Source organism: Hemiscyllium ocellatum, chromosome 6 (genome assembly GCF_020745735.1).
Source record: "Hemiscyllium ocellatum isolate sHemOce1 chromosome 6, sHemOce1.pat.X.cur, whole genome shotgun sequence".
Classification (NCBI taxonomy): domain Eukaryota; kingdom Metazoa; phylum Chordata; class Chondrichthyes; order Orectolobiformes; family Hemiscylliidae; genus Hemiscyllium; species Hemiscyllium ocellatum.
In genome coordinates this window covers 102,607,575-102,633,965 of record NC_083406.1, presented here as the reverse complement: position 1 = coordinate 102,633,965, position 26,391 = coordinate 102,607,575, and the positions used below count along the sequence as shown (strand labels likewise).

At 41.3% G+C, this 26,391-nt stretch overlaps 1 protein-coding gene across 1 annotated transcript in view; it reads right to left on the bottom strand.

Moving 5' to 3' along the window:
- Positions 1-26,391, bottom strand: part of ppme1 (protein phosphatase methylesterase 1) — a 58,011-nt gene that overhangs the window by 6,440 nt on the left and 25,180 nt on the right. Inside the window, exons 6-8 of the mRNA XM_060826213.1 lie at positions 20,599-20,753; positions 20,316-20,406; positions 1,414-1,479 (exon numbers count right to left, since the gene is read on the bottom strand). Coding sequence (XP_060682196.1) covers positions 1,414-1,479; positions 20,316-20,406; positions 20,599-20,753 — 312 coding nt within the window. The remainder of the gene's footprint in view (positions 1-1,413; positions 1,480-20,315; positions 20,407-20,598; positions 20,754-26,391) is intronic.

Here is a 26,391-nt window from a genome sequence, read left to right as displayed (position 1 = left end):
CTTCCATAACCTCTACTGCATTCTGTACCTTAGCTCAACAGTTTTATTGTCTAGAACATAATCTCCTTTGGTATTCCTACCCACTGTGAACCTACATTCCAGAATTTATCCTTGACACCTTCTTCTTCCACAATAGTATTCACCAAGATAGCATCACTATTTAAACATAAGCCAATGACATTCACCTGCACTACTTTTCATAATCTGTTGGCCACTGTATGTAAGCTGTGTAATTTTTTTTGGATCAGTCATCAAGCTGCAGTTAAATATTAGGAAGACAATGGAGATAGTTGAACTTTGATATAAACTGCTTACATTCTTCAGCGTTTCCACTCCCCTTCCTTTAATTAAGTTGAACCAGAATATCTGCAAACTGTGTTGTATTCCAACTTTTGCTGAGCTAGGGACCCCAAATCACATCCAACACACAGACTGCATGCTTCCATTTCTGTAGCTTTATCTGTATGCATCCCAAAACCAACTTCAGTCCATCTGTCAACTGAAACCCCATTCCATTAGTCACCTCTAGTTTTGACTATTCTAATGGCTTCCCATCCATAAACTTCACGTCATCCAACTCAGATGCCTTTATCCTATACGAAATCAAAGCTCAAGGACACCATCCGTTTTTGCTGATCAATACTGGCTTCTGGTCTTGAGATCTAAAACTGAAAGAATGTCTTTGCCATATTTAAATCCTCCCAAGCCAACAGGTCTCAAGGACCTTAATTTTTCCTCAAAATTCACTTGTGGAACGTGGGAATTTAGTGCATCTATGTATTTTCCCAATGTTTCTATGAAATACCTCAAGATTTATTTTGTACGTTTAAAAGGTTCTATAGAAAATTATAATATACTAAATTATGTTAAAAACCCATTTGGTTCACTAATATCCTTCAGGGAAGAGAGCTCTCTCATTTGGTTGACACATAGCTCATAACCAATTGTGATGTGCTAAACTACATGCTGGACAATTAGACAATATGTTGGCCTAGCCAGCAATGCTAACAAAGTCAAAAGTCACACAACACAGGTTCATATGAAATCACAAGTCATTTCACCTGACAAAGGAGCAGCACTCCAAAAGCTTGTGATTTCAAATAAATCTGTTGGACTATTAACTGGCTTTGTGTGACTTCTGACTTTGTCCACCCCAGTCCAACACCAGCACCACCACATCATAATATGCCATAAGCAACTCTTCTTCTTTTAAAAAAATTGGTTATGGCAAACATCTGATTAAATAATACTGAAGAAACTAAGCATAAAACTCTATCCAGTAAGTTAATGTTGAAATTCAAATTTCCACAAAGAAACAAAGTTTGCAATGGGGAAAAAAATATTTTCCTGCCAATACTGCACATAGAGACTATGTTGGTAAGGAATCATTAAAACAACAAAATAAAAACTTACAGTTTTACTTGACCAACCATGGAGACTTTTGCCGATTCCAGATTTCGTATCTGACCACTTTTCACACTGCGGGGGGAGAAGAAATGTGAAATAAGAACTGCTTTATTCAAGTTAAGATGTGTTACACAGATCATCAGTTTAATGCTATATTTACCGATGAATACTTCTGATTATTCCCAAAGTAACATAACATCAACAGGAGTTGATAAATAAGAATTCATAAAAAATAAATTCAGCATCACTCTGAACATTTGACCTTCCAAACAGAGTGATAGGGATTATGTTTTCAACACATGATTTATTAGTACTGGCCCATTCAAACAAAGAAGGATGAATTGAAGTTTAAAAAATTGGTCTAATCTGGGTTAACAGTGGTCCACAGATGCTGCCTGACCTGCTGTGCTTTTCCAGCACTACTCTAATCTCGACTCTGATTAGCTTGTTTGGCCTCGTGAAATACCATATATGAGTGAACCATTTTGATAAGAGATTGGAGTCATTATTGAACCAGTGCGGTTACATGAGAATACAAATTGTATCACCTTCACCGATACGAGCTTTTTATTTTCAGGTTAATTCTCTAACTGCCAGTTGAGCTCGTATTCTCATAATTTTTAAATCCAGTAACAGAAACAATACACTACTGAACCCCAAAATCAGCAGCTTTATTATGAGCATTAATTACATTTCTGCCATAGAACTAAAGTAATTAAGAAGGCTAATGGAATACTGGCCTTTATATTGAGAGAACTGGAGTAACAGGATGCAGATTAGATTACTTACAATGTGGAAACAGGCCCTTCGGCCCAACAAGTCCACACCGACCCGCCGAAGCGCAACCCACCCAGACCCCCTATATTTACCACTTACCTAACACTACGGGCAATTTAGCATGGCCAATTCACCTGACCAGCACATCTTTGGACTGTGGGAGGAAACCGGAGCACCCGGAGGAAACCCACGCAGACACGGGGAGAACGTGCAAACTCCACACAGTCAGTCACCTGAGTCGGGAATTGAACCCAGGTCCCTGGCGCTGTGAGGCAGCAGTGTTATGCTGTAGCTGTACAAAACCCTGGTAAGGCTGCATGTGGAATATGGAGAGCAGATCTGGGCACCACACCTTGAAAAGGATATATTAGCATTTAAGGGAGTACATGTGGGTTTACAAGAATAATACCTGGACCTAAGGGGTTAGTTTGAGGGCACATTATACAAATTAGGGACATTGTTTCTAGAATTTTGAAGGTTAAGGAGGTGATCTGATTGAAATCTTCAAGATATTAAACAGAAAAAGACACGATAAATAAAGGTAAAGTATTCCCATTGATTAGGGTCTCTAGAACTAGGGGCATGGTCTAAAATTAGGGCCAGACCACTCAGAAGACTGTTGGGAAGCATTTCTACACACAAAGGGTGGTAGAGTATGTGGAAGAAGGTTCCAAACATCAGTGGATGATGTATCAGTTGTTTACGTAAATTGGAGATAATTTTTTTTTGTGAAGCAAAAAGTTATGAAGGGATATGGACAAAGGCAGATATATGGAATTAGATCACAGATCAGCCAGTATCTCACTGAATGGCTATCCGAGCCTGAAGGGTTGAATGGCCTCTTACTGTTCCTATGTAAACATCCTATTTTTTATAATAATGGATCAACACTAAGAAAAGCTTCCTATACCTTCCATTTCTTGCCATTCCACTACTTCTATGATTAACACACTGTTCAAACCTTCATTTTCCCCAAACATCATGCCAAGAAACCTTAGGCAACCTATGTGCTTTTATTGCTAGCACTGCATACATATACATTAAAATATTTAATAATGACATTTAGTGCAAGTATTTTTAAAAGGTGGTTTGACTTTTTCTAGAAAATAGGTGGGATGTATATGCATTTTACAAAATGATGTTCAGTTCAAGGTTTTTTTAAAATTCATTGAACAGATGTCAGTTTTGGCTGCACTAGCATTTATTGCCCATCTCCAATTGCCCTTGAGAAGGTAGTGTGGAGCTGACTTCTTGAACTGCTAAGGTTTATAATGCTATCAAGGAAAGGGTTCCAGAATTTTCACCCAGCAATACTGAAAAGAAAACGTCAAGCTGTTGAGCAGCTTGGAAGACAACATGTAGATGGTGAGATCTCAAAGTGTCAGCTGCATTCTTCCTTTTATACGTGGTAGTGGTCATTGATTTGGAAAGTGTTTGTAAGGAGTGATATTTGCTCTAAGTCACTTTGCCATGCAAAGGCTGGGAAGCTCTTTATACAATCAATGTGCACATCGATTTATGGCTTCTGCTTCTAGAAGCCACTGCTATCATGGACTTCTGGAAGGGAGCGAATGTTTGTGGATATAGGTCAAACAGCCTGCTTTGTTCTGGATGCTGTCAAACGTCTTAAATGTTGTGGCACACATCCAGACAATCGGAGAGCATTCCATCACACTCTTGACTTGTGCCTCGTAGCTGATGGACAAGCTTTGGGGGTCAGGGGAAGAGTTACTCATTGCAAGATTCCTAATGATGTGCAGGTTAGGTGTTGACCAAGCTAAATTGCCCATAGTGTTCAAGGATGTGAAGGTTAGGTGCATTAGTCAGGGGAAGTGTAGAGTAATAGGGTAGGGGAATGGATCTGGATGGGATACTCTTTGAAGGGTAGGTCTGGACTTGTTGGGCCGAAGGGCCTGTTTCCATACTGTTGGGATTCTGGTTCTAATTCTAATTCTAATCTCTGACCTGCTTTTGTAGCCACCGTATTTAAATGACCCTTCTCCCAGCACACTCCTAGCAAGTATCCCGGCTATTGAAAACAAAATCAATGAACTCAGATCTGGACCTCCGTACCAGAGGAAACTGAGAGACTGTTATGTGCTCTGCTTCGTGGAGACTTAACTCACCTCTGCCATTGCTGAATGTGCCCTATAAGCTGACAGGTTCTCCATACATCACATGGTGTTCTCAGGCAAGGCGAAGGGCTTTGGGGTATGCTTCCTGATCAACACCTGCTGGTGCTTGAACACAGCGACCCTGGCAAGCGATTGCTCTCCAGACCTAGAATGCCTTTCAGTAAAATGCTGTCTTGATTACCCACCATGCAAGTTCACCTCCGCCATCCTGACAGCAGTTTATATACTATCCCATGCGGATGTGAAGAATGCCTTAGACGAGTTTTACATCACCATAAATACTCTAGAGACAAAAGTCCCAGAGGCCCTATTCATTATGGCTAGCAACTTCAGCCAGGCCAACCTAAAGAGCGTGCTGCCAAAGTACCACCAACACATCTCCTGCCCCACCAGAGAGTCAAACATCTTGGACCATTGCTGCAAATGCAAAGAAGCCTACTGTTCCATCCCTCACCCACACTTTGGAAAATCAGATCACAGCACTGTGAACCTCCTCCCAGCTTACAAGCAGAAATTGAAACAGGAGGACCCTTCATAAAAGGAAGTACAATGCTGATGGAGGCTGTGGAAGACAGTCTCCGGAACTGCTTGGAATCAGTGGACTGGACCATGTTCAAGAAATCAGCAGATAACTGAGATGAGTATGCCACCATTTTTTTTTTGTAGATATTTTTATTGAAATTTAACATTTTTGCAAATTTACAAAAATAAACAAAACTCTCAAATACAAACATTGATGTACAATTAAATCATATATACAATAGTCATAATTTAACAAAGAAAAGAGAAAGAAAGAAAACAGAAAAAGAAAAAAAAAGAAACGAAAAAAGAAAGAAAAAAAAAACTCAACTTTCTACTAATCTAACCTATAACTAACCAGAGTGTATACCTAAGTCTCTTACATGCTCGGAATGTATAAACATCAAATATAATAAAACCCGTATTCGCGCAGGATTCCTCTCCCAAGGGGCCCCGGAGCAGCCCGGTCTGAAATCTTCACTAAATAAAAGCCCTTGTTAGGATAGCCGAAATATCTGCATTTATATAATTCAAAAAGGGCTGCCATATTTTATAAAATAATTCAGTCTTTCGGTGCACCATATTTGTGAGGAAGTCAAGGGGGATATATTCCATAATTAATCTGTGCCAATTTGAAAGTCCAGGGGGGCCCTCAGCCACCCAGTTCACCAAAATATTTTTCCTTGCACAGAAAGAGAGAATAGAAAATAGTCTCTTCCCATGCATATCCAGAGATGAGAGGTTCGAAAAGCCCAAAAGGAGAGATACAGGGTCCACCCTAATTTCCGTTCCTAAAATTTCTGTCAGGGTATTTGCCACTTTAGTCCAGTATCTGCGGATTTTCTGACAAGTCCACAGACAATGTACAAGAGTACCCACCTCTATTTTGCATTTAGGACACATTGGAGATGCTCCTGCCTTAAATTTTGCCAGTCGAGCTGGAGCTATATGGGCCCTATGAAGTATCTTTAGTTGGATAGCCTGAGTTCTGTTACAGATAGCAATTCTTCTAGCATTTTCCCAAATGTCATTCCACATATCCTCAGAGATTTCTAGCCCCAAGTCCTGCTCCCATGTTTTAAGCAGGTCATCCATGAGACTCCATCATGTAGCAAATAGTATATAGTACTAACGGAGGATGCCCCCGCTGGTCGTAAGACATTACGTTCTCTGTCTGATTTATAAAGACTATCTATTAATGTAGTCTTCCTCTGTATATAATCTCGAACTTGGAAGTATCGAAAGAGATCCCCATTAGGTATTCCGAATTTCAGACGCAGCTGCTCAAAGGACATCAGGATCCCATCTTTAAATAGGTCCCCTAAGCATGAGATGCCCCTGGATCTCCAGAGTTTAAAGGTGGCATCTGTAATCCCCGGTTGGAATCCCCATGCGCCTACTATTGGTGCATGGGGGGATGTTTTATGTGAGTTACCCTCATTTTGCCACATTATATTCCAGGCCTTAATTGTGTTTAATATTATGGGATTTTTACAGTGGTCTGTAATGATTTTCCTCTTATCTGAAAATAAAAGGTTAATAAGTGGGTATTTTACTTGGGAGGCTTCGATATCCAGCCAAATTGATTGTGGATCAGATGAAACCCAATCAGCTATGTAACTTAGTAGGGAGCTTAACTGATATTTCCTAAAGTCTGGGAAGTCCAGTCCTCCCCTTGCCTGTGGAAGCTGTAGCTTCTTCAGCTTAATAAGGGGCCGTCTATGGTTCCAAATAAAGGAGCCCAACCAGCCATATAATTTACGTAGGGCTAGCCTTGGCAGCATCAGCGGGAGCATTCTCATAGGATATAAGAGACGGGGCAGAACATTCATTTTAATTAATGCTATTCTCCCTAGCCAGGAAATCGGAAGGTCTCTCCATCGCTGGAGGTCCTGCCTTATCCTTTCCATTAATTGTACAAAATTAGCCCTATACAGCTGATCAAATACTGGCGTGATAAAAATACCTAAATATAAGAAGCCCTCCAGGGACCAACGGAAGGGAAAAGGGGATCCGTCCATTAAGTGGGGTATCATAGCCAGACCACCCATTGGCATAGCTTCCGATTTTGAAAAATTAATTTTATAGCCTGAGAATGCACTGAATGTATTAATAACTTGAATTAGACGAGGCACTGACATTAAAGGATTACTGAGGAATAAGAGAACGTCATCTGCATAGAGGGTAATTTTGTGTTTACCTGTACCAATCCTCGGGGCCGTTATATTAGGATCAGTCCGGATGGCTTCTGCTAATGGTTCGATTATCAGTGTAAACAACAATGGTGAAAGAGGACATCCTTGACGGCAGCCCCTACCCACACTGAAGCCATCCGATCTTAACCCATTAGTAGTAACAGCTGCTTTGGGGTCATTATACAATGTTGAAACCCATTTGGTAAACACCTGTCCAACGCCAAACCTTTCCAATGTGTAAAATAAATATGACCATTCAACCCTATCAAATGCCTTTTCCGCATCCAATGAAATTACTACTCCTGGTATCTTTCCCTGATGACAGGCTTGGATCATACTCAAGACCCTTTTGATATTATTGGATGATCTGCGGCCCTTAATAAATCTCGTCTGGTCCTCCTTTATAATATATGGCAGTACCCTTTCTAGTCTTAGTGCTAACATTTTTGAGAGAATTTTAAAGTCTACATTTAGTAAGGATATTGGTCTGTAAGATGCACAATCTTCTGGGTCTTTTCCTTTTTTGAGGATAAGAGAAATATTTGCTTCTTTCAGCGTGGGCGGGAGACAGACCTGACTATGCGCAAAATTATACATATCCATAAGTGGGTCAACCAATATTCCTGTAAATTCTTTATAGAATTCAGCTTGAAAACCATCCGGGCCCGGTGCTTTTCCGCTCTGAAGTTGCCTAATTGCCTCAAGTATTTCTTGGACTGTTAAAGGGGTATTTAGGGCCGACACCTGTTCTGGAGTCAGGCCCGGGAAGGTCAAATTTTTAAAAAATGACTGCATCCTCCTAATCCTATCTTCACAATCCTGCGATCTATATAGTTCAGAATAAAATTCTTTAAAGGTCGCATTGATCTTTTTATGATCATGAGTCAGGGTACCTGTACTTTCCTTGATGGTCGGAATAGTTTGAGGGGCTTTCTTTTTCTTTGCAAGAAATGCTAAGTATCTACCCGGTTTGTCGCCATATTCATATAATCTTTGTTTCGCAAATAATATTTCTCTTTTAGCCGTTTGAGTAAGCGCGGTGTTTAAAGCTGTCCTAAGAGCTGTAATCCTCTGCAATTTTGTGATAGAAGGTCTATCAGCGTATGCTGTTTCGGCTGCTTTTAGGCGAGCTTCGAGCAGACGCTGTTGCTCTCCCTTCATTTTCCTCTGGGTCGCTGAATAGGAGATGATCAAACCTCGTGCATAAGCTTTGATGGTCTCCCACATCATTGACGGATTGCTAGCCGTACCAGTATTAATTTCTAAAAAAGTTTTAAGTTCTTGGGAGAAGTACTTTAAAAATTTGCTATCTTTTATCAGGAAGGGGTCCATACGCCAATGCTGAGCAGATGTCCCATTGTTCTTTACCTTAGTTTCCATGTATACAGCGGCATGGTCAGAGATTGCTATAGTACCTATTTTACAGGTTGCTATAGAGTTTAGAAAAATCGATGGGGCAAAAAACATATCAATTCTTGTGTGACATTTATGTGGATTAGAGTAGAAAGAAAAATCTCTACCCTGTGGATGGAGACATCTCCATACATCTACCAATCCTAATTCTTTATTCAGGTCCGCCAGTTGTCTAGATCTGGGAGATACTCCAGCGGCACTCTTGGGAATCCTGTCTATTTCCAGATCCATAATACAATTAAAGTCTCCCCCTATAATTGTATGACGGGCACCAAAGGCCATCAGTTTTGAAAAAGCTTCCGTTATGAATTTAAAGGGGTGTGCCGGGGGGCAGTATACATTTAAGATCCCATATTCCTCTCCATAAATGAGGGCTTTAATCAAAATATATCGTCCAGATTCGTCTTTTATCTGATTTAGAATTTTCAAAGGGAAGTTCTTCCGGACAAGGATAACGACTCCCCTGCTTTTTGAATTAAAAGAGGAAAAAAAGGCCTGATCAAATCCGCCCTGTCGTAATTTTAAGTGTTCTTTATCCGACAGGTGTGTCTCCTGTAGGAGAGCTATATCAACTCTCTCCTTCTTAAGATTTGATAATATTTTCTTCCTTTTAACTGGCGAATTACTCCCCCTGACATTCCAGGTGCACCACTTAACCGACTGTTCAGCCATAATCATCTGGACAGATCCGAGACCCCTCGGGAGGGGAAATCCTATCTAGAACATCCCGAGCATGGAGCATACAAGATTTACAAAAGTAAAGATTCTCTGATACACTCAAAACAATATAACAAAAAACTCTTCCTAAGTATAAAAAATATAAAACTTTCCGAATTGGAGATTTTCTCCCTTGTTCCCAGGGAGCGTCACTTCCTCTCCCACAGTCCATCTTACCCTCTTCCAACCAGTGCCCCACCCTTGACCCAGGTGTTCCTCAATAAAATGAGGAGAATTCAAATATAATATAAAGCTAGAGTTAACAGTGAACACCCCACCCCCACCCATACCCACATCTAAATATATTTGGGAATATTAATACCATATATAACTATAAGATTACAATCTCAACATGTAATACTTAAATATAATACCACAAAATAACAGGGGAAAGAAAAACAACCCCGCTCCTAAAAACAGAAGTAAAATAGAATAAGGTAACCACCTCTCCCCATCAACATTAACCAAACGCCCCAACATATATATATATATATATATATATAATATATATATACACACACACATACACACATAGGGGGAAAGATAAGAAAAGATGAAGGGATGTAAACCAAAATGATGGGAAAGGCAGACCAGCGTCCACAATCTCTTACAGTTTATTTAAGAGAGTCCAAGAATTCCTTAGCCTTCTCCGGTGATCCGAAGTTATATATGGATCCTTCGTGGCTAAGGCGTAGCGTCGCTGGATATCGTAAGGAGTACTGGATATTTAAGTCCCTTAAACGCTTCTTCGCCTCATCGAAAGCCTTCCTCTTTCGGACCAAAGCTGGGGAGAAGTCCTGGAACAGCATGATCCTGGATCCTTTGTGGGTCATAGCTTGGGGATCTTTTCCCAGATTTCTTGAGGCTTCCAGGAGCATCTGCCTCTCCCTATAGCTCTGCAGCTGGAACAGGACCGGGCGTGGGCGCTGGGTTGAGCCGGGCCCACGTACTGTGACCCGGTAGGCCCATTCTACCCTTACCTGGCCTGATCCATTATGCAGATTTAAAAGTTGTGGCAGCCAATGCTCTATGAATGCTGTCAGCTGACCTCCCTCTTCCTGCTCGGGCAGGCCCAACAACCGAATATTTTTTCTACGACATCGATTTTCGAGGTCATCAATGTGGTTTTCTAGGTTCTGGACTTGATTCTCGAGAAAACGGATGTGGTCGGCTGTTGATTTTATCCCAGTCTCTGAGGCTGCGGCCTTCGACTCCACCTCTCTGACTCGGCACTCCAATTCCTGAATGTCTCTGCCCTGCTTCTGCAGCTCGGCTGATTGAGTCTCGGCAGAGCAGAGAAGCACTTCGATAAAAGCATCAATCTTCGCCTCCCACCTGGCAAACATCTCCTCAAAGCTCATCTTCATTGGTAAATCTCCTGAAGTAGCTGAAGACACCTTTGTTGCAGCTGAAGAGGGAGAGGGTGGGGGAGGGGTCCCTGCTTTCTTAGAGCCGCCTGTTCCCTTCCCTTTACTCATTTTCCAGCTAGTTAAATGTACTAATAGGTAACTATTTAAGGTTAACAACTATTATAAATGGTTTAGTGAGTGTGGTGGGGGTGGATAGCCCACTTTTCCCAAGTTTTGGGTAGAGCACTGTGGACTCAGTCTTGCTGGGTCGCCGCCATCTTGGATCCCCCGAGTATGCCACCATTGACAAGAACTTCAATAGCAAATGTGTGGATGGCTGCATACCAAAGAAGTCAATCCAAAAGTTTCCCAACTGTAAACATTGGTTAAATCAGGAAATCCACTCCCTACTTAAGACCAGGCAGGCAACATTCAAGTCAGATGACCCAGACCAATACAGAAAATCCAGATATGACCTCCGCAAAGTCATCAGGGATGCTAAGAGGCAGTACTGGACCAGATTAGAGGCCCAAACCCATGAAATAGACTCTCACTGATGGCAAGGCCTAAACAACAGTATGGGATACAAAATGAAGCAGAGCAAGATAACAGACAAAGATACATCCCTCCTTAATGTGCTCCATACTTTCTATGCTCGGTTTGAGCAGAGTGCCAGCAATACAGTGACATCTGTCCTGATAGCCCCAGGTAGACCAGTTCTCTCAGTCACCGCTGCAGATATCAGATTAGTTTTTCAGGAGTCAACCCAAGGAAAGTGACAACGTGAACGCTGTCCCCAGCCAAATACTCGGATCCTATGCGGACCAACTGGTGGAGGTATTCACCAACATCTTCAACCTCTCCCTCCTACAAGACAAAGTCCCCATCTGCTCCAAGATTACCGTCATCCCTGTACCTAAGAAAGCACATGCATTTTGCCTTAATGACTACTACCCAGTGGTTGTGACCTCAATAATCGTGAAGTACTTTGAGAGGCTGGTCATGGCCCATCAACTCCAGTCTCCCAGCCTGCCTAGATCCCCTACAATTTGCCTACCATCATGAAAGGTCCACAGCGGATATCACATCTCTGCACTCATCCCTGGAACATCTAGACAACAAGGATACCTACATTAGACTCTTGCTCATTGAAGGCGAAGCTGCAGTCAACACCATTATTCCCCACCCCCCCCACACTGATCTCAATACTGTGACGTTGGTGCCAGCTCTGCTCTCTGCAACTGGATCCTCAGCTTTCTTACCCACAGACCGCAATCAGTGAAGACACACAACAGTACCTTTTCCAGAATAACACAACACTGGAACCCCCAGGGATGCACCTTCAGACCTCTACTGTATTGCTAATTTCCCAATAAATGTCATCTGCAAGTTCACTGACACCACCACCATAGTTGGGCAGATATCTAACAATGATCAGTCAAAGAACAGAATGGCTTGGTGATGTGGTGCAAGGAGAACAACCTCTCAACTTCAGCAAAACTAAAGAACTGACCATTGACTTCAGAAAGGGAGGAGGATAATACACCCCGATCTACATCAACAGAATTGAGCTAAAGGAGGTGGAGAGTGTCAAGCTCCTCGGAGTGACAATAACTGACCATCTGTCCTGAACTTGCCATGTAGATGGGATGGTCAGGAAGGCACAAAAACACCTCTTCTTCCTCAGGTGGTTCAGAAAATTGGCATGTCCATAAGGACCCTCATCAAGGTCTACAGCGGCATCACTGAAAGCATACCATTCAAGTGCATAACTGCCTGATATGGCAACCGCTCTGTCCAGGACCATTAGAAACCACAGAAAGTTGTGCACAGCCAAAACCATCACGGAAGCCAACCTTCCGTCCATGTACTCCATTTACACAGCTTGCTACCACATAATAAGGCTGCCAACATCAAAGACCCATCGCACCCCAATAACGATCTCCTACAACCTCTTCAGTCAGGCAGAAGATACAGAAGCTTGTACTTACACACACAGAGTTCAGAAACAGCTTCTTCCTGGCCATTATTAGTTTGATGAATGGATTCTCTAGCCTCAAATAATGCTGATCTTGCTAACATTGACTCCCCCAGTTCACACCCTGTGCAATGTAACCTGTATGGTTCTAGGTCTCTTTGCTTTGTACATCCTTGCTTACTATGGTCTGCTTGAAAACAAAGCTTTTCACTCTACTTTGATATGTGTGACAACAAATAAATCAACCATTATGGTTAGCCAGTTCAGTTTCCGATCAATGGTAATACCTAGGATGTTGATAGTGGGAGGATTTCAATAACGGTTATACCATTGAATGCCAAGAGGCGATAGTTAGCTTGTTTCATATTGGAATGGTCTTTGCCTGGCATCTGCGAGATGCAATGTCCTTTGCTACTTTTCAGTCCAAGCCTGGACATTTCCCAGTTTTTGCTGCATTTGGACATGGCCTGCTTCAGTATCAGATGTTGCTGAACCTTATGCAATAATCAAAAGTTCCATTTATGACTGAGGGAAAGTGATTGATGAAACAGCTGAAGATGGTTGGGCCTAGGACACTACCCTAAGGAACCACGCTTGTGATGTAATGTAATAATGTCCTGCCTCTGAACAAGTCCCACCTGCTCCAGAGGTGTATGGTAATATCTCTGAATAGATTGATCAGAAGTAGGAACTCCTGCAGAGATGATCGACCTCCAACAGCTATAAGCACTTTTCTTTGTGCTAGTTACAATTCCAACAGTGATGAGTTTCCCCTCGGATTCCAATTACCTGGTTTTGCTAGGACTCCTTGACAACAAACTTGATGTTGGGAATTGTCAATCTTACCTCATGTCTAGAATTTGGCTTTTTCGTCTATTTTTGAACTAAGGCTGCAATGAGGTCAGGAGCTGACTGACCCATTTACATTCAAAACACTTATTACTACTCACAGCATTAACAGTTTTTCTAGAATATATTTGTGCTTAGCTACTTTCTACAAATACCTATTAACTTATAGTGAAATGGGGATTTGGATGGGGATATGAATAGGAGGGGTTTGGAGGGATATGGGCCGGATGCTGGCAGGTGGGACTAGATTGGGTTGGGATATCTGGTCAGCATGGACAGGTTGGACCAAAGGGTCTGTTTCCATGCTATACATCTCTATGACTATGACTCGTAACATTTGTTCAAAGACCCAAACATCATGAGGCTCAACTGAATTCCAAAACAATGTAAAAATAAAGCTGAAAACTTTAGAGACCTTGGATTCTATAATAATAGAACGCTCGATATTTGGTCATGGATTGATGAAATTAATTCAGCCACCAATTGATCTTTAAAAGAATAATGGGAACATCAAAGACTCTAGAGGTAAGCTGTTTTTTTTAAAAAAAATCATTGTACAGGGTGACTGGGGACCAACCCATTCCACCAAGAGCCCAACAAAAATTGCAGAACAGTTGCATGTCATTGTGCATTTATGGTTATATACAATAGAAGGCACATTTTTACTGCCTCAAATAGCAGGTACATGGGCCAGTATGCTATAGAATTCAAACCAGAGCAGAGCAGCACCCAGTCAGGCCGACGTATCTCTGCAGGTTCTACATTTAAATTTCTACATTGCTGTTCAGGCAAGACACAATAAAGGAATCAAACAGAAGTAATGTTTCTCCTCAGTAGAGATGTCATTACATACTACATTTATATTTTATTCAGTACCCTATGAAATTATTGATTTACATTCTACATGATACATGGGCAGATTTATCTGTAAAGACATGAGAGAATTCATATCATTAGACTTGAAACTTCAGGTTTCTTAACAGCATTATTACTGCAGGAAACAAAGGACATTCATATAGATTTACAAGTATGTTGCCAGGGTTGGAGGGTTTGTGCTATAGGGAGAGGCTAATTAGGCTGCCGCTATTTTCCCTGGAGTGTTAGAGGTGGAGGGGGTGTCCTTAGAGGTTTATAAAATCAGAAGGGACATGGATAGGTTAAATAGCCAAGGTCTTTCCCCCTTGGAAAGCCAAGTCTTTTCCCAAGGGTGGGAAAGTCCAAAACTGGAGGGCATAGGTTTAAGTGAGAGGGGAAATACTTAAAAGGGACTCAAAGGGCAACTTTTTCATGCAGAGGGTGGTGCAATGTGGAATGAGCTGCCACAGGAAGTGGCGAATGCTGGTAAAATAATAAGTTAAATGCATTTGGAGGGGTACATGAATCAGAAGGGCTTCGAGGGATATGGGCCAAATGCTGGCAAATGGGACTAGATTAATTTAGCATGGACGAGTTGGACAAAAAGGTCTGTTTCCGTGCTGAACACCTCAATGACTCCAAATAAGGCTGATTATTTAAGAACTTCTGGATGAGGAATTCCAATAACTTACTACATATACCCCTAAGACCTGAAGATATTAGATTACTTACAGTGTGGAAACAGGCCCTTCGGCCCAACAAGTCCACACCGACCCGCCGAAGCGCAACCCACCCATACCCCTACATTTACCCCTTGCCTAACACTACGGGCAATTTAGCATGGCCAATTCACCTGACTCGCACATCTTTGGACTGTGGGAGGAAACCGGAGCACCCGGAGGAAACCCACGCAGACACAGGGAGAACCTGCAAACTCCACACAGTCAGTCGCCTGAGTCGGGAATTGAACCCGGGTCTCAGGCGCTGTGAGGCAGCAGTGCTAACCACTGTGCCACCGTGCCGCCCACGGTGAAGCTGAATTCGGTCATTTAATGCAATGAGTCTGGTCCACCATTCGATCACAGCTGAAACATTTCTCAAACCCATTCTCCTTCCTTCTCCCTATAACTCTTGATGCCCTTATTAATCAAGAACCGATCTCGCTCTCTATATTAAAGACACTCGATAACTTTGTCTCCACAGCCTTCTATATCAATAAGTTCCACAGAGTCACCACCCTCTGGCTGAAAAAAATTCCTCATTTCAGTTCTGAAGGGTCGTCCCTTCACTCTGAGAATGGGTCCTACTCTTTCCTCCTAGTGGCAAGATCTCTTCTCCACAGGCCTCTCAGTGTTTCAATCAGTCCCGTCCCCTCCACTTCATCTCCTAAATTCTATCGAGTACACACTCAATGTCCTAAACTGCTCCTCATATGACAAGCCCTTCAGCACCAGGATAATTCTTGTGAATCTCTTCTGGATCCCGTCCAAGGCTAGCACATGCTTCCTCAGATACAGCACCCAAAACAGCTCAATATTCCAAATGTGGTCTGTCCAGAGCCTTATAAAGCCTCGGCAGTAAATCCCTGCTCTTGTATTCAAGTCCTCTTGAAATGAATGTTATCATTATATTTGACTTCCCAACTGCCAAATGAGCCTGAATGATAACTCACAAGCCTCTTTGTGCTTCAGATTTTCTAAGCCTTTCTCCATTTAGAAAATAGTCTAAGCCTCTATTCTTCCAGCCAAAGTGCATAAAACCTTATATTTTCACACATTGTATTCCATCTGCTACTTCTCTGTCCACTTTCCAAGCCTGCCCAAGTCCTGCTGCAGCCTCCCCATTTCCTCAACACTATCTGTCTTTACACCTATCTTTGGATCACCTGCAAACTGTTAGTTCATCCATCGAGATCATGGACATACAATGTGAATAGCCGTGGTCCCAACACCGTCCCCTGTAGACCTCTACAAGTCACCAGCTGCCACTTTTATCTCTTCTCTCTCCATTCTGCTGGTCAGCTAAGTGCAGAAAAGATTTACCAGGATGCTGCCAGGACTGGAGGGTTTTAGTTATAAGGAGAGGCTGGATAGGCTGGGACCTTTTTCATTGGAGCAGAGGAGGTGGAGGGCTAATGTTATGGAGATATATAAAATAAAAGGTGAATAGCAAAGTTCTTTTCCCAGAGAGGGAGAATTCTAAATAGGGGGTATATTTTTAAAGTGAGGTGGAAAATTTTGATTAAAGGAACCAGAAGGGTAACTTTTCCACATAGAGAGTGGTTCATATGTGGAATTAACTGCCAGAGGAAGTGGTTAATGCAGGTACAGTTACAACATTTGAGAGACATCCGGACAGGTACATCAATAGCAAAGGTTCAGAGGAATATGGGCCAAATGCAGGCAAATGGGACTAGTTGTGTTTGGGAAACTTGGTCAGCATGGATAAGTGGACCGAAGGGTCTGTTTCCGTGCTATACGACACTGACTCTGTAATAACACCATGGACTTGTCTTATTTAGCAGCCACCTGTGTGACAGTTTGTCAAGGCCTTCTGGGAATGCAACAGACCATGACCATTGGCTTTCTTTTTTCTAACTTTCTCATTATGTCCTCAAAGAATTCTAAAAATTGTCAGATTCGTCAGGCATGACCTCCACTTTACCATGCATTCTTAAGTACTTCACAATCTTATCCTTAACAGCAAACTCTAAAATCTTAACAATCAAGGCTAACCAGCCTATAATCTCCTGTCTTCTGCCTCCCTTAAACACGAGTGATAGATTAGCATTTTTTCTCTGGGACTCTCCTTGACTCGAGTGATTCCTGAAAGGTCAGCAACAATATCTCCACAATCTCCTCAGCTACCTCCTTCAGAACCAGTCAATTCAGTGCAGGTGATTTACCCATCCTCAGAATTTTCAGTTTTCCCACTGCCTTCTCCTTAGTCATGGACCCTAAAATCACCTCTGCCCACCAACACCCTCACATTTAAAAAGAAGTTTGGTAAGCTACAGGTGTCTTCATGGTGAAAACTGATGCTAAGTACCCACTCAGTTTTTTTTCATTGGAGCAGAGGAGGTGGAGGGCTGATGTTATGGAGATATATAAAATAAAAGGTGAATAGCAAAGTTCTTTTCCCAGAGAGGGAGAATTCTAAATAGGGGGTATATTTTTAAAGTGAGGTGGAAAATTTTGATTAAAGGAACCAGAAGGGTAACTTTTCCACATAGAGAGTGGTTCATATGTGGAATTAACTGCCAGAGGAAGTGGTTAATGCAGGTACAGTTACAACATTTGAGAGACATTTTTTGCTCCCCTCCACTACTTCTCCATTCCTTCCATTTTCCAGTGGTCCAATGTCCACACTTCTCTCTTTCCTTTTACAATATTTAAAACAATTCTTGCAATTTTTTAACGTTACTATCTATCTTACCTCATTTTCCATTTTATAATCCATCTTATATTTCATCTTCCTTATTACTTTTGTTGTTGTCCATTGCAGGGTTTTTAAAAGGTTTCCTAATTCTCTGGCTTCCTACTAATCTTCACCACATTGTATGCTTTTATGCTGCCCCTGACTTCCCTCATCAACCACAGTTGCCTTGTCTTCCCCTTAGTATCTTTCCTCTTCCTTTGATTGAATTACCCCTGAATTACCCCTGGAAACTCGTGCCATTGGTGCTCCACCATCTTGGCCAGCTCCTCCCTCATGTATTTATAGTTTCCTTTAGTCAAGTGTAATACTGGTTCATCTGATTCCAGCTTCCCTCTCTCAAACTGTAGGGTAAATGCCATCATACCCTGGTTACTGTTTCCTAGCGGTTCCTTCGCCTTAAGCTCCCTATACAAGTCTGCCTCTTTACACCATCACTAAATGCCTGTTCTTTCGTGGGGTCTATCACAAGCTGCTCCAAAAAAACTCATCTCATTGAAATTCTGCAAATTCCTTTTCCTTGGATCCACTAACAACCTGATTTTCCTAGGCTACAGGCATGTTGAAGCCCCCATGATAATAGTAATAGTGCCTTTCTTACATCCTTTTTTACCTCCAGATTTGTATTCTTCCCCACATCCTGATTAATGCTAGGAAGGCTGTACATAACTCCCATCAGGGTCATTTTCCCTTTGTGGGTCCCTTGACTTTACCCACACAGATTCTTTGCCTTCTAATTCTATTCCACTTCTTGCTATTGAGTTAATTTCATTAAAAATTAAATTTTCAATGTTAAATACATCAGAATGACATCCTCTCATGCCCTCCAAGAAGCTGAGATGGTCCGTACAGTCCTTACTTACCAGTCTGTCAACAGCCTCAATAAAGAAGTGGTGCTGCCATCACACCTGAATTAGAATACTTGAACAATTATTTCCAATAGCCTTACAACCATTTTTCTTGGCGAGATTTTACAGGAGGTGAAAGGTAATCACTGCAATATATAGTGTTCCAATTTGCATTCTCCAGAATGGTCAAGGACTATGATATTCTTATGACAGCTATAGGTATTGTTGCAGCCTTGTGTAACAATTCAACTTATAACAACACTGGTTTCAAACTGCAACAAATAATTCAGCAGCAGCAGTTAACAACTTCCTGAAGGCTCGAGTGCTGTGCAGCAGGAAACATACACACCTAGCTTAAAGTGGAAACCTTGCTTCTGGCTGGGTTTGGTCTGTTCTGTCAAAGCCAAATGGTGGCAGGGCAGTGATTTTACCATAATTGCATCAATGGTTGGGCACTTTGGAGGTTACTTTAGCCATGTTTGGAGACAATAGGCTTTATTCCCAAGCAGTCAGTCTATGATCCAATAAATTTCCTCCCTTGCACCAAATTAACTATGGTGCAAGATATCATGCCAGCTGACTGAAAATCTGGCACAGACCTGCAGGAAGCAATACAGATGCCTGCAAAACGTTTGCATGTGCGAGTGAAATTCTTATTTATGTATATTTGAAGTTGTCCAATTGGCACAAGCAAGGAAATGTGTGCTCCACCTGGGGAAACAATTTCCCCTCTAAGTCAAGTCTCTCACGTCTTGACACTGCTCCTGCTTCATGGCATCAAAGGAAATGAAGTCAATAACTTAAATCTGGTGAATACAGAACTGCAAAATGATTGCAGATGCAAACACTGGAATGACCAAAGCATTAGAGCTTAAAGACAATAACAATGGTCAGCCATATGCAAAGATACACCTGACCTTTTGTGTTAATAATGCTGCGCTGTAGCAGGTTATAAGCTCAGTCTGCCTGGTAAAGCATATCTTCCTCACAAAAAAGGCACTGTTCCTTAGTGAACTGCAGTCGAGGCATTCCGGGTCTATGTATTTGCATGGTATAAAGACTCCTTCAAGCGGTGTTCTATAAGTTAGCAAGTTCCTACTCCTTTTCTAGTGCAAGCATTAAACCCAAGAAATTATCAGAAATTTGCCAAAAGAACTGAACTTTTTTTTAAAATCACTATTTTAATTTCACAAATTACTTTTTAGCAACCAATACACTGAAAAGCAGCATACTAGTTATCTAGCTCAAAAATAACAGATGATCCTTTAAATATCACTCAAAATTCACCTTTCATTATAACCATGTCCATGACTTCTGGGACAGATTTACGAAATGATAAATAGGATTCTAGACCTGTTTAAAGGGATGCTCAAATCTTAAAACAATTTAAATTTCTGAGGCAAATTGTGTCAGAACATGTCAGAAATCTGACTTTCTGCTTGAGTGCTCATTTGCAAAAGTGAAGTATTATTCCCAATAGGTTCACCTCATTTTCTTTACATACTTAGAAAAAAAATACATCTTGTTTTGCCAAAATTTGACTCAGCTGAACAAACTCTCTAAAGTATCCTACTCTCAACCAGAAATAGATGCTTACCAACGGTTGGATGAGGGAATGGCTAATTGTCACCTAAACCTCTAACTAGACTATGACATCATGATGCTTTGAACAATAAGACTGCAGATTTACTCTACTACAACTTCAATTTCTTTTTGGGACATTATGAACTTCATAGTCCAGGCACATTTTCTCTTTGAACGAAGAGGTTTTTTTCGTACAGAACCTCTCATAGAAGGGACGAAGACATACTTGCATTCAGAAAGGTAAAGAAACTCACCTCCATTCTATGGCACTTTCAATAGAATTGAACACTTTAGGCCGACTCCGTAAAAATGTTTGCATGCTGTTTAAAGCATCCATTGCTGTGCCTAGAAATTATTTTTAACAAGAAAATTAAAGACATCCATGTGAAATTTAAACATACACTACTAACAGATATCACAAAGTTATTATGTTGTACAGCTGGTTTCTAAGTGCTGTTATGAAGAGTCTCATTATATCTATTATTACTTGAAGTGAAACAAACTTTCAAAAAAGGTCAATCAACTTAAATCACCCACCTTCGACTACATCAATCACACATAGACCCACAAGAGATGGCACCAGGTTCTTTGCTGCAATATGAACGGCTATCGCTCCACCCATACTATGGCCAATCAGAACAACAGGGGGAGAATTTTCACCATACAGCGTTTCCACTATAATGCCAATGTCTCTGTAAAAGAAAAAAATATATTTTGAAAACGAAAGCAGCATTATCAAAATCGACTCACAGACTGTTTAAAAAGGATGTGAAGTTATGTATTCAAGGTGGAATTCAGGGCGAGTAGAGAGATGGCTATTTAAATCAAGTGGGAAGACTTCTACCTTTCCAATCCTCAGTATTAAATCATTACGTAGAGAAGGTGAATATTGACCTTTCCTTCCCAAGTTAATTCATGTGCTTATGAAGTCAATTATAGACCTCTCAGAGAGCTGCACCACATGGACAGGCTGCAAGATGCAGCTTGAAGGGTGGCTTGCAGACTCAGGTTTATTTGAGCACGCTGTGGCAAGCATTCCCTCTAAATTTTCTTACCAGCTGCATGGGCCTCCAAGGACCATACATAGCAGCTACTTCTGGAAGTAGCAGTCAATGCCACATGGTTCAGTGGTTAGCATTCTTGTTTCACAGTGCCAGGGATCCTGGTTCAATTCCAGTTTTAGATAATGGTGTGGAGTTTGCACACATTCTCACTGCATCTTAGTAGTTTTCATCCAGATGCTCCACTTTCCTTCCACAGTACAACAAAGTCAGGGTAGGTGGATTGGCAACACTAAACTGTCCCTGTCCAGGTGGCATAGGCTAGGTAGGTTAGCTATGATAAATGCAGGTTACGTTGGTAAGGTGGGATGCTTATCAGAGGGTCACTGCAGACTCTATGGGAAAATGGCCTCTATCCGCACTGTGGGAATTCTATCAATTGTGATGTAAAGAAAACTGGAGTAGCTGCACACATGCACAGCTTAGAGGCAACTTTGTTTGATCCACAGAAGTCTCCACTGATGGCATAGGCCACCCTCACAGAAGACCACATCACCCAACACTAGCTAATCACAGCATGCATGAGAGGCATGAGAGCTCACTCCCAATTTACGCTTCAAGAGCTATTTTTGGTCCCCAGCATACAGCAGTCCTAAACGTGGGCCAATTTCTCAGTGGCATTTCTGGGACTGAAGAGCTGCTGACACCCGACTTCCTTCAACAAAGCTCAAAAAACCAAATAGCAGACAGTAGGCTGCCCAATTAAGATTTAAACCCATTGGGGTTCCTGGATGTGGCTGTGGCGGGGTTGTGAATAGCTTTTTTCAAAAAACGATTCCCTGCAGTGCGGAAACAGGCCCTTCGGCCCAATGGGTCGACACCGACCCTCCAAAGAGTAACCCACCCAGACCCATTTCCCTCTAACTAATGCACCCAAGACTATGAGTAATTTAGAATGGCCAATCACCTAACCTGCACATCTTTAGACTGTGGGAGGAAACTGGGGCATCCAGAGCAAACCCACACAGACAGGGGGAGAATGTACAAACTCCACACTGACAGTTGTCAAAGGGTGAAATCGAACCTGGGTCTCTGGCACTGAGGTAGCAGTGCTAATCACTGAGCCACTGTGCCATCCCTGTGGCAGTGTTTCAAGCCAGCTTTTGGAAGCACTGCATGGGCCATTAAATAAGCTCTTTGCTCCAAGCCAGATCTAGGAAGATATTTGCAGGGGGTAACATTTGTGTGCATTTGCTGCCCTTGTTCTAATAAATTAGAAGGTTTGTAAGGTAACATTGAAGGATCCTTGCAAGTTGCTGTGGTAATTGTGGATTGCACAAACACTACAACCACTATACTTCAGTAGTAGAAGGACTGAATGTTCAAGATGGGAGTGGGTTACTAACGAAGCAGCATGAATTGCCCTGGACAATGTTGTGCTCTTGTTATATAACTATACTATCTCATAACAAAAGCTTGTAAGATTATTATTCGGGATCTTGGGTCCCAGAGGTAAATGGGTACTTGGTTTGCAATGCTGTAACAATCTAAATGTATTTCCTTTCTGAAAGGTCAGAACAGCATATGGAACAGCCAGCTATAGACATTTCGAACAAATCATATGAATTAAGGTAAATGACTCAACAGATTACATGGTGCGATAATTGCAGATTATGGTTGATTTGAGCTTTTAATGACCCATAGAAATACAGATGGCTACGGACTTGGAGCAAGTGGAGTTCAGATGAAGATCCATACAACAGAAGGGCAGTTTAATTTGTGGAAATCTTCAGGTCAGAGCTGGAAAGAAATCTAAAGCTGTTTTGGCAACGTCAAAGTGGTCCAAGTCAGCTAAAGACTGGCAAGTTAACCTGGCTGTGTGTCTCAGTGAGAGATGGAAGGAATTGCATCTGCTGCATGTGCAAAAAAAGTTTCTCAAAGGAAATGCTTGCAACCTCAATTAGTCGATTAAGAAACTTTGAAGTGTAAATAAGAATGATACTTCATTGGAATGGAGTGTGTAAAGGATATAACTGGGAGATAGTGTTGAGTCTTCCTTCTTGCCGTTTTTATACAAGATCTTTCAAAAGTTTTATTTAAAAAAAGCAGAACAGGTGTTGCATTCTTACATGAAAACACTGACAGACTTGTGCCAACATGTTCTGTGATTGACTACCATGGCAACTAACTTGCAAAAATGAAAAATAACTAGTTAATCAAGCCAGGCTTAGTCTGGAGCCAGTGTCGAGAATGTCTTGCTGGAAAAGCACAGCAGGTCAGGCAGCATCCAAGGAACAGGAAGAATCAATGTTTTGGGCTGGAGCCCTAGGCCCGAAACATCGATTTTCCTACTCCTCGGATGCTGCCTGACCTGCTGTGCTTTTCCAGCAACACACTCTTGACTCTGATCCCCAGCATCTGCAGACCTCACTTGCTGCTAGTTGATTTTTACTCTGGAACCAGACTTGCCCAGAACTGGAATCAAAAATTTTCAGAAGAGTAATTCTGATGAGCTGAAAAAGGAACAACATTTATCGTGCAATCTGAGGCCAATCTTCAAGAGATTTCTCCCAGATCTTTGATTCCAGATTCCAGAATGAAATGCAGAACAAGTCAGGCTCAAGCAAAAAAAAGTTAAATTAACATGTTAAATACAAGGGCAAAAAAGGTGGAATGGACAATGGGAAAAGTGAGTCAAAGTCTTTAAAATTTTAGGTCTTTTAATCTTTCTCAGTTACTGAGAATTTTACTTCCTCGTGGCACAACTGAGCTCCAGGGACTTGCAGTTTATGGTTAGTCCCCAGAGACAGTTACTTAGACATTGAAAGAAACTAAAGATTTAATGTGAGCATGTTCCATTCTGAGCTTCTGGACAGCTGAAATCAACTGGTGATTGGCTCTTCATTTATTAAAAACTTGCTCAACCTCCCATTTTCCAAAAAAGTGGAAGAAAAAACCTTAATTTTCATTACCAGGTCAGAACTCTGGAGGAACTGTCAAAATAAATATAAGCTCCGATTGAGAATGAAGTTAATAAGTCAACAAAATATTTAATTAAAATATATTTAGTTTACAGTTAATAACAATAACATTTTAAAGCTACTGCAACATTGGAGGATATTTCAATGCTATTACAGAACAAGTTTCAATTTAGTAGCTGAAGCTAATGGAAATTTCCTCAGATGTTAATGACAGTCTACATTCAAAGAATTCTAATGAGCACATTTATTCTCCAACTCTTTTTTTTTTGCCATGTGATGTTAATACAAGAGCATTTAACAAATGCTCAGAGAAGAAATTCCTTCTTATCTTCCCATCCTAAATTGTGGCACCCCTATATTCTGAGACTATGCCCTCTGCTACTGGATTCTTCCCATTAAGGGAAATATCCTCTCAGCATTTACACTGTCAAGCCCCTTAAGAATTCTATATGTTTCAATGAAATCACCTCTTGCTCTTCTATAGTCTAGTGAGTAGAATCCCGACCTGTTGAGTCTTTGCTCACAAGACCAGGGATTATCCTAATGAAATCTTCTCTGAGATGCCTCCAATGAAATTATAAAATTCCTTAAATAAGGAGGCAGTTGACAATCTTGACAGTTTACTGAGGGATATCAATAAAAGTGGACAAAAAGTTGACAAATGGAGTATAAATGTGGAATAGGTGCAGTTATTCATTTTGGAAGGGAGAACAGAATATTACTTAAGTAGAGAAAAATTGCAGAAAGCTGAAACACAAAGGGACTTGTGCGCAGAACACAAAAGGCTAGCACACAGGTGCAGCAGAGAACCAAGAATACTAATGGAATGTTGGCTCTAAATTTCAAGGGGATTACAAAGTAACATTAGGGAAGCTTTACTGCAAATCTAAACAAGGTGCTGATGAGACCATATCTGATGTACTGAGAGCAATTTTAGTCCCCTTATTTAAAAGGACAGATGTAATTTTCATGGAAGTACTTTAGATGAGGTACACTAGGATGATCCCTAGTATTGAGAGAGTTTCTTACGAGCAAAGGCTAAACAGGTTGGGACTCTACTCATTGGGGTTTAGAAGAATGAGTGGTGCAACATCTTGGATTCTTCAGGGGCTTGACAGGATAAACGCTAAGAGTATGTTTCCCTTCCATGGAGAGTCTAGGACCAGAGGGCATAGTCTCACACTATAGGGGTGCCAATTTAAGATTGAAAGGAGGAATCTGCTCTCAGTGGGTTGATTGTTTTTGAAACTTCTTACCTCAGAGAGCTGTGAGGGCAAAGTCCTTGTGTTTATGCAAGGCTGAGATAGATAGGAGAAAATCAAGGTTTACAGAAAAAAGGGCAGGAAAATGGGCATGAGGAATGCCAGATGAGCCATGATCCTATGGAATGGCAGAGTAGGCTTGAGGGGCTGAATGTCCTACCTCCTTCCTATTTCTCATAGTCTTATTCAAGGAACAAAAGTTAGCAAGGTGACAACAAGTAATTTGGAAAACAAATGGCATGTTGGCTTTTATTGGAAAAAGGGACTGGAGTACAGGAATAAGTAGTCTTTCCACAATTGCACAGAGGTCTGTGGAGACCACATCTGGAAGATACTATGCTTCGTTTTGGGCTCCATATTTAAAAGGAGAACTTACCTGCATTGGAAGCAGCGAAGCCAAAATTCATTAGATTGGTCCCTATGATGAGAGGGTTGTCCTTTGACAAGATGCTGAATTAACCAAGTCTATATTCTCTGAAGTTCTGATGAATGGGTGGTGGTTAATGAAAGCATTCAAGAATGTTTGGGGATTAACAGGGTGGATACAGAGGGATTGCTTCCTTGAATCCCAGATAAAGAACAAGGAGGTAGAGTTTCAGGATCAATCAATCAATTGGGACTCTGATGGGAAATTTCTTCATTTAAAAGGCTTCTAAAATTTTGGAATCCTCTATTCCAGAGGATTGTAGATGCTCCATCATTGAACATATCTAAGGTAAGGATAGATAAATAGTTGATCCCTTCAAATTAGAGTAGTTAGAGTGCAGATGGAAAGTATGATTAAAGTCCAAGATAAGCCATGATCAAATTAAACTGGACATCAGGCTTGGTGGGCCATATTGATTACTCCTATCTCTTGCATTTTGCATCAATTATCTATTAATATTTTAGACTGGCAATATGCCAGTCTCTCTCATAAAATCTAACTTTGAATATTGCAAATCTCCAAACCATATTGCATATTTCAAGATCACCTTATTTAAAAAAAAATCAAGTCTTACAAACTCAAAGTGCAATAACATTTAAAATAGATGGTAACCTTAGCAATAGCTACCAATCACAGTCAAATACAGTTGACACATCAGA